The sequence below is a fragment of the Sorex araneus genome, chromosome 3 (assembly GCF_027595985.1).
Source record: "Sorex araneus isolate mSorAra2 chromosome 3, mSorAra2.pri, whole genome shotgun sequence".
Lineage (NCBI taxonomy): Eukaryota > Metazoa > Chordata > Mammalia > Eulipotyphla > Soricidae > Sorex > Sorex araneus.
The window spans coordinates 96318437-96327202 of NC_073304.1; the positions used below are offsets into that span (position 1 = coordinate 96318437).

General features: G+C 42.9%; 1 protein-coding gene across 2 annotated transcripts in view; it reads left to right on the forward strand.

The window, feature by feature from the left end:
• Positions 1-8766, forward strand: part of MAPK6 (mitogen-activated protein kinase 6) — a 32473-nt gene that overhangs the window by 18899 nt on the left and 4808 nt on the right. The window contains exons 4-5 of one of the 2 annotated variants that reach the window (XM_012933498.2): positions 3434-3598; positions 7599-7798. In XM_012933498.2, the coding sequence (XP_012788952.2) occupies positions 3434-3598; positions 7599-7648 (215 nt within the window). In that variant the 3' untranslated portion in view covers positions 7649-7798. Of the gene's footprint in view, positions 1-3433; positions 3599-7598; positions 7799-8766 lie in introns of those variants that run through there. The other variant, XM_055131066.1, reaches the window with a different exon arrangement.

Sequence of the window (8766 nt, forward strand, 5' to 3'; positions counted from 1 at the left end):
TGGGGTTGGGAAGGGACCGTGAGGCATCGGTGGAGGCATGGAGACACTGGGGCTGGGTGTGGACTTGGAAATTTGTATGCCCGAAACTCTGACCAACAGTCTTGTAAGTCATGGTGCCTGAATAAAAATGGCAGGGTGGTGGGAAGTGGGGAGGGAACTAGAGGGGCCTGGGAGACCATTTAGTGAGCTGGGCCAGCCTTTTTTTGTGGAGGTGTCGGGTTTGATCCCTGGCACCACATAGTCCCGAGCACACCTCTGGAATGCATTGCCTTCTCCCCCCCCCCCCCACCAGCATTTGCCAGGAATAGACTCCAGAACACTTAGAAAGGTAATGTGGGGGATGGGGTGGGGTATAGCTATATATCCAAACCACAGACCCAGCAACACTGAAAACGAGGTTCATACTACAACCACGGAACTTTAAAATGATCCTGTCAAAGAGGCAGGCTCAGGGGCCAGGCAGGAACCTGGGGACACTGGTGGTGGGAGTAGTGCTAAAACATGATATGTCTAAAACTCAACTATAATTAACTTTGTAAATCACAGTTCTTACATCTCAAAAAATTATTGAAACAATAGCAAAGGAGTCACCTTGGAAAAACAAGAAAATAGTAAGGTGCTGAAGAGTTTTAAAGAGACGGTGATATAATGATTATTTAGGTCTTTCACTTTTTCCTCATACTTCCTTTATTTCTTAAGTTTAATCACTTTGAATTACAGAATTACGAAGTTATTCATGGTTGAGTCTTGGGTACAGAGTTTCGGCACCAGTCCCTTGTTGAGGGCCACAGTCACCTGAAGGCCTGACTGAGGGGAGGAGCCTCTTCTGGGTTGTGGCTGGGAGCAGAGGGCATAGCTCACCTTAGCATGCAGGTCCTTCCATAGGCCGCTTGAGTGGATCCTGTACCCATTAGTGATCACTTCCTAGTTCCTCGTTCCCGAAGCTCCTGGCAGCCACAGATTTACTTTCTGTTTATAAATCAGTGTATTCTGGACATTTCAGGCAAGTAATCCATATCAGATAAGGCCTTTGGGGGCTGGAGAAATAGTTTAGGAAGTCAGCGATGCCCAGACACCTCCGGGAGTGGTCCCTGAGCACAGAGCCATGGATCTGTGGCTTTGACTAATGCAGCCTTTTACTTTGTTTTATTAATTTTGCCCCCACATCCCCCAAAAATATAGGGTCTTTGTGACTGGTTTATTTTCCTTTAGAATAATATTTAGCATGTTGTAACATGTATTAGTGCTTCATATCTTTTTTGAGATCAAATAAGTCTACTGTGTGTATATGTGTATGTATAATATATATTACATATATATTATATTTATTCAAGTTAATAGTTTAGTGTATGTATGTATACTGTATTTTGTTTATCCGAATTTCCAAATTGGCGGGTATATAATTTGCACCTTTTTGCTTTTTGGTGTCATTTTTTGTTTTCATGGGTGGGGGGAGGTGGCTTGGGGACCATATGTAGAGCTGGGAATTAAACCTGGCTAGGCTGCTTGCAAGGTAAGTGCCTTCCTTGCTGTACTATCTCTCCTGCCCTCATTTTTAGAAGAGTTGGAGCTTTTTAATATAAGCCTGTGATTCATTTTCTTTAGTTTTGGGGCCACACCCAGTGGTGCTCAGGGCTACCTGACTCTGCACTTGGGTCATTCCTGGTGGGACCGAGGGAACATATGGGATGCCAGGAATTGAACCCAGGTTGGCCATGTGCAAGGCAAGACACATGGCCTATCACTCTGGCACCTGGGATCCATTTTGACTTCGCTTTTGGCACAAGGTGTGAGAAGTTCAGTTTTGTTTCGTTTCTTTCCTTTCCTTTCCTTACTCTCCTCTCCCTGTCCTTCTCTCCCCTCTCCTCTCCTCTTTAACCGTTTGTTGAAAAAGGTTGTTCTTTCTTCATGATTATCAGTACGGAACCCCTTTGTTGCCCAAGTCTCAGACATGACATACTTTGTTCCAACTTTGTTTGCTCATTAGAAGTGAGTCACTAAGCACACCTCACACACAAGGGGAATTGGAGTTCCCTTTAAGTCAAGAATATCTTGGAGCTGGAGAGATGATACAGTGGGTAGAGTGCTCACCTTGAATACAGCCAACCCACATTCAATCTTCGGCATCCTGTATGAGAGAGAGAGGGAGAGGGAGGTGGAGGGGGAGAGAGAAAGAGAGAGAGAGAGGAGAGATAACTAAAGAATATGGGGACAGATGTAGCCATCTTCTTGAGCTAATTTACTGGCCATATTCATTTTTTTCCTAGGTTGTTATTTTTATCCTGTTTATGGTGTCAAGGATTAAACCGAGGCCCCACAGCGCAGGGGGCCTGCAGGGCTACACCCAGAGATGGTGGGGTGAGGGCCGGGGGCCATGTGGTGCTAGGAATCAATGGAGTCGGGCACATGCCTTGCGTTATTTTGTACATATCCCTTGTACTCTGTCCTCAGCCTTTTAGTGTTTTGTTTGGGGGACATAGCTGGTGGTGCTCGGCTTTCTCTGCTCAGGTGTGCCCCCTGGCAGTGTTGGGGGGTTTGTGGTCACAAGGATTGGAACAGGGTCCAATAAGATGGTAGGCAAGTGACTTAACCCCTCCCTATTTCTCTGACCTTCCCTATATATTTTTAAAGTATTGCCTTTTGCATGTATGTTTCAGCCTATTGAGCTATCCTGGCCCATTATGAGGTCAAATTTTAAGAGCAGTTTCTCAATTGCTAACACTAAACAAATCTGAGCAGAGATGGGTAAAGATAAGCTTTTTGTGCAGATTGCTAATGTTTAAAGCAGTGAAACTCACTGATAGTGAGTATGAAAGTTGTTTCCCCTGGTGGTTCTTTCTTATCTAGTAACCTTGACCCTGGAGAGCAAGTGAATGTGTTTTTCCTGGTTTGGGGGCATTAGCATGTGGTCCATGGCCCACACCATCCCATTGTGTACATTTGATGATCCCCTCTGCATCTGCCCTGTGAGTGATGACTGACCCATTTCCAGAGCAATGACTTCCTTCCCCTTGTTGGCCAGAGCTGTTGGGATCACATGTGGTTTCTCAGTGGTGTCTAACAATGCTGACTCCTCCCTTGAGTTGGGAGGCAGTGACTACCATGCTAGGAATGCGCAATACAGTTTTACTACTTAAACCAAAAAAATTAAATGTTTGAAGTTGTTACCCATAGTGTTAGTATGTTGAATGTCAGAAAAGGTTACCATTGAGGGGCTGGAATGATAGCACAGTGGGTAGGGCGTTTGTCTTGCACGCGGCTGACCCGGGTTCGATTCCCCCAAGCACTGCCAGGAGTAATTCCTGAGTGCATGAGCCAGGAGTAACCCCTATGCATCGCCGGGTGTGACCTAAAAAGCAAAAAAAGAAAGAAAAGGTTAACATTGAGCACTCTGTTTATATTGTATTTGATGGTTTTTGTTTTTGTGTCTTAGGTGCACATGAACTTGAACAGATGCAGTTGATTTTGGAATCTATTCCTGTTGTTCATGAGGAAGATCGTCAGGAGCTTCTCAGCGTAATTCCAGTTTACATTAGAAATGACATGACTGAGCCACACAAACCTTTAACTCAGCTGCTTCCAGGAGTTAGTCGAGAAGGTATTTGGCTCACGAGCAGCCATGGCGGGGGGGGGGGGGGTGCTGTGAGAGTGTGAGCGTGCTCTCAGTGACTGAAAGCAGGATCTGTGCTTTGTGGAGGGAAACTTTTCCTGGAGTGCTTAGAATCGTAATTCTCACTTCCCCCTCTGTCAGGCTGGCATTTTCTTTCCTCTGGACAATATTTTTCAGATTCCAGATAGTGGACCCTTTTCTCCTGCTTCTCACTCCATGTTCTTTTTCATCTTACACATCTCATTACTTGCCATAGATGATCATACTAAATTTTTAACTCAAAGCTGGAATGGAGTTTTCTTAGGGCTTTTTTTTTTTAACTTTTTATTGAATCATCATGTGGAAAGTTACAAAGTTCTCAGGTTTATGTCTCAGTTATACAATATTCAAACACCCATCCCTTCACCAGTGCCCATATTCCACCACCAAAAACCCCAGTATACCCCCCGCCCCCACCCCCAACTGTATAACTGATGAATTTCACTTCATTTTCTCTTTACCTTGATTACGTTCCATATTTCAGCACAAAACTTGTTGTTGGAGTTTCCACCCAAGAAAGACAGCCCTACTACCAAGGAAGCATTTGATAATTAGTTTTCCATTGCTGAGAATGAAGAGATATGTAGCCCCACTGCTCCAAGTACATAACTCTTTTTTTTTCTTTTTCCTTTTCCTTTTTTTTTCCCCCCTCATCCCCCTTCCCGCGCCTCATAGTATGGTGTACGCCACGCCGCGTTTCTCCCTGAAAATGGGAAACAACCTGGAAAGAGGGATATTTCCTCTTCTCGGCCGGCGTGGGGCTTTTGTTTAGTTCACAGTCCAGAGAAGTGGCTGCTACATTAATAGCCTTCAGTATTTCAACAAAAACTCACTGTTATTTGGAGTTTCCCCCCCAAGTCAGACCTGTTCAGAACAAAAAGAACCGTTTCACATTGCTGACAATTATAGATGTTAAGTCGCGCAGATGCTACTGCGTCCGCGACTTTTTGGATTTCTGTATAAAGTCCAGGGAAAATTCTGCCAGAAATTGCATAGCCCAGCTCACAGTCCCAGTGCATTGCTGTAAGAAGTCTCTGGAATCAAAGTCTTTAGGCGCAGAGGGTCCGTTTCACTCTCAGCAGCTCCGAATTTATCTGGGCTGAGGGCGTGCCAGTTACACCCACTTCCCATGATTCCCTAGGAGCCCCAAGTGTAAAAATCGAATACCTCTGGGTTAGGAGTCTTAGAAGATGGCGCCTGGCATGTGGGTGCTGCCGCCGAGGCCGCCATTTTGCATGCAGGAAGACAGGGTGGGGAGAAAAGATCCACCCCCGGGCAGCACGGAGTTGTAGCCCAGTTCACAGTCCCAGTGCATTGCTATTAGAAGCTGCGTTGGATGCCCGAATGAATGTGTTAGGTCTCTGGAATCAAAGTCTTTAGGTGCAGAGGGTCCCTTCTTAGGGTTTTATGACAAGTATGATTTTAAATATGAATGCTTTGATAGAATTGAGTCAGAGGAGAAGACAAAGGTTTCAGGGCAAGGAAGAGTTGGGGGAAGCAAAGCTATTAGCCACGTACATTTCATAACAACATCTGGTTTGGTGTTAGAAGTATTAGGTGCAAAATGTGGAAGTTTGAACAGGTTTGAAAGTGGTAGGAATTTGGAAAGCACCAAAACATCATTGACCACAAAAGTAATTAATTGCTTTATTCTTGAAAATGTAAGTGAGGCATAGAAATTTTTATTTATTGGGGCTGGAGAGATAGCACAGCGGGTAGGGCGTTTGCCTTGCACGCGGCCGACCCGGGTTCAAATCCCAGCATCCCATATGGTCGCCTGAGCACGGCCAGGGGTAATTCCTGAGTGCAGAGCCAGGAGCAACCCCTGTGCATCGCCAGGTGTGACCCAAAAAGAAAAAGAAAAAAAAGAAATTTTTATTTATTGTATTAGTCTGTAACAAGATAACTTTGGGGTAGGTGCCACATCCAGCCTTTTTTTGTTGTCTTGGGGTCACACTCAATTGTGCTTAGGGGTTATACCAGGCAGTGCTCAGGTTACATCATATGGTCCTGGGGATTGAATCCAGATCTTTTACAAGCAAAGCATGCAGTTTAGCTCATTGAACTGTCTCTCCAGATCCAGGATAACAGTTTCTAGGGTAATAATTAGCTGGAATAGCTTTATTACTGGGGCAAAGAGTTTTTGTTCACAAGTGGCATGGCTGAGATTATATAAGTGCAATGCCAGATGTTTCACGTTCCTAACACTAAGTGAGAATAACACATTTCTTCCCTTAACACTGCTCGACATTCAGAAGAAAAAGGTAAACAGTATGTAACTGTGTAGGAGTAGCTCATTAAGACTAATAGGACCCGTACTTTGATACCTTTAGGTGAATATCCCCTTTTTTTTCATCTCTCTCTATTTTTATTCTCCTCTTAGTTTACCATGCTTTCTGTGTCTGGTTAGTGCTGTTCGGGAGAACCTTCTGCAGTGACGGAAATGTTTTATGTATACATGCACTGGTATGCTTAGCCTGGGCCACCTCTTTTCCTTACTTCTCCTAATTCTTTCCTGTAATTTCCTGATGCTAGAAATTATAGAGTATATTTTTGTTGAGTAATTGGAGATAGAATCACAGAAGCACAGTGATTCTTCTTGCTCCTGGGCCCTGTACTAATTTAGATGAACTTGCAGGAGAATCAAGAACAGCTTGATGTGTTGTAAAAGACTTCCTAGGTTAGGAGAATAGAGCAGAGGTAGGGGGAAAGGGAGGCCCACAGGCAGAGGCAGTACGACCTCTACTCTGGGCCACTGAAGGGCATGAGTAGAATTACCCTTCAGTATCTCTCTTCCATCATATGGGGCTAATTTGAGGATTGAATGAGATAATGTATGTGAAGCACTTACAAAATATAAATAGCTATAAAACTGTCAGCTGTTGTTCATGTAATAGGACACCGGGACCTGAGAATGAGCTCCTTTCTAGAGTTTTAGTAAGAAGGGTTAGTTTCAGAAGAGCTGTATTTTCCTTTGAGACAGAAGTAAGGATAAGAGGGTTTTAGAAAAACCATGAAGTGGATATTGCTGTGTGGACCCCATTTCCCCCTCCCCCCCAAAAAAAACAACCCAAGTTGTGTAAGTGCTAAGGGGGGCAACATTTAGGCTGCTGACTGTTCAGGCTAGGTAAGAAATTCTGGAAGACCTAACAATCTGAGTTAGAGGGAAGAATTGCAAACCGATATATTTACCAGTGTATTATAAATGAAAGTTTGAAGGGCTGGAGCAATAGTACAATGGGTAGGTTGTTTGCCTTGCACACGGCCGACCCTAGTTCAATCCCCAGCATCCTGTATGGTCCCCTGAGCACTGCCTTGAGTAATTCTTGAGTGCAAAGCCAGGAGTAACCCCTATGCATCGCCGGGTATAACCCAAAAAGCAAAAAAAAAAGTTTGATATAATTAAGTTTAATCTGATCCTTATAACTGGCCATAATATACAATTGTATATATTTCAAATATGTCACACTGTATCACACTGTATCACTGTCCTCCCGTTGTTCATCGATTTGCTCCAGCAGGTACCAGTAACATCTCCATTGTGAGACTTCTTGTTACTGTTTTTGGGCATATCGAATTCACCACGGGTAGCTTGCCAGGCTCTGTCCTGCAGGCAGAATACTCTCGGTAGCTTGCTGGGCTCTTCGAGAGGGGCGGAGAAGCACAGCTACTGCCAGTAGGACCGTTTGCCTTGCACTCGGCTGGCCCAGGTTCAATTCCTTCAAATATTTACTGTTTGTTAAGTAGATTTTTTCTTTTTACTTACGAATCAAGTACTAGTTCTCTGAACACGTCTTTATTTCCTTTTGGGTTGATGGACCACTGGCATAATTAAGGTGTTTAATTCCTGTTAGGTACTCAGCTGGTTATAGAAGTAAATGAAACCAGAATTTTGCACCTTTTCTAAACATAAGCAATTCTTTTTTCAACAACTTGCATCCTTTTGCAGCACTGGATTTCCTGGAACAAATTCTAACCTTAGCCCCATGGATCGGCTGACAGCAGAAGAAGCGCTCTCCCATCCATACATGAGCAATATTCGTTTCCGATGGATGAGCCAATTTCAAGTCATCCTTTCCATATTGAAGATGAAGTTGATGATATTTTGCTTATGGATGAAACTCACAGTCACATTTATAATTGGGAAAGGTACATTAATCTTATTAAATTAGGAAAATAATTGTATTCAGAGTTAATTCTAATGTGGTGTGTTTTTAATTCTTAAATTACTATCTATTTAAATAATGTAGGTATATTAAAGTTTAAGTATATAGGGGCTAGAGAGAGAGTATGGCAGGTAAGAACTTGCTTTGTATGCACTTGTAGCTGGCCTGGGTTGGATCGCCAATACTGTATATATGGTGGGCTTGGGGAAGACCACTCAGAGTGATCCTTGAGCACTACCAGGTTATATCCTGAAAACAAAACAACAAAAAATTATTGGTTAGGGTATCTATAATGAAATTGTTAAATGCCACTTTTGAAATATTTTTTGTTCTCTCCCTCACTTTGAAACATTTAAAAAGCCATTGTCATAAGTAGTTAATAAAATTTAAAGATTCTTGTTTTACTCCTGGCTCTGTCTTCTCGGAATCCAACCCAGGCCGGCTTCATGCAGAGCAAGTGCCCTTACCCACTATAATATTGCACTGGCTCCGAAAAATTAAAGATCTTTTAAATGTGAGTGTTGAGGGTAGAATGCTGAACCACAGTACTTTTTTCTTCTTTCTTCTTCTTCTTCTTCTTCTTCTTCTTCTTCTTCTTCTTCTCTTCTTCTTCGTCTTCTTCTTCTGCTTCCTTCTTCTTCTTCTTCTTCTTCTTCTTCTTCTTCTTCTTCTTCTTCTTCTTCTTCTTCTTCTTCTTCTTCTTCTTTCTTCTTCTTCTTCTTCTTCTTCTTCTTCTTCTTCTTCTTCTTCTTCTTCTTCTTCTTCTTCTTCTTCTTTCTTCTTCTTCTTCTTCTTCTTCTTCTTCTTCTTCTTCTTCTTCTTCTTCTTCTTCTTCTTCTTCTTCTTCTCTTCTTCTTCTTCTTCTTCTTCTTCTTCTTCTTCTTCTTCTTCTTCTTCTTCTTCTTCTTCTTCTTCTTCTTCTTCTTCTTCTTCTTCTTCTTCTTCTTCTTC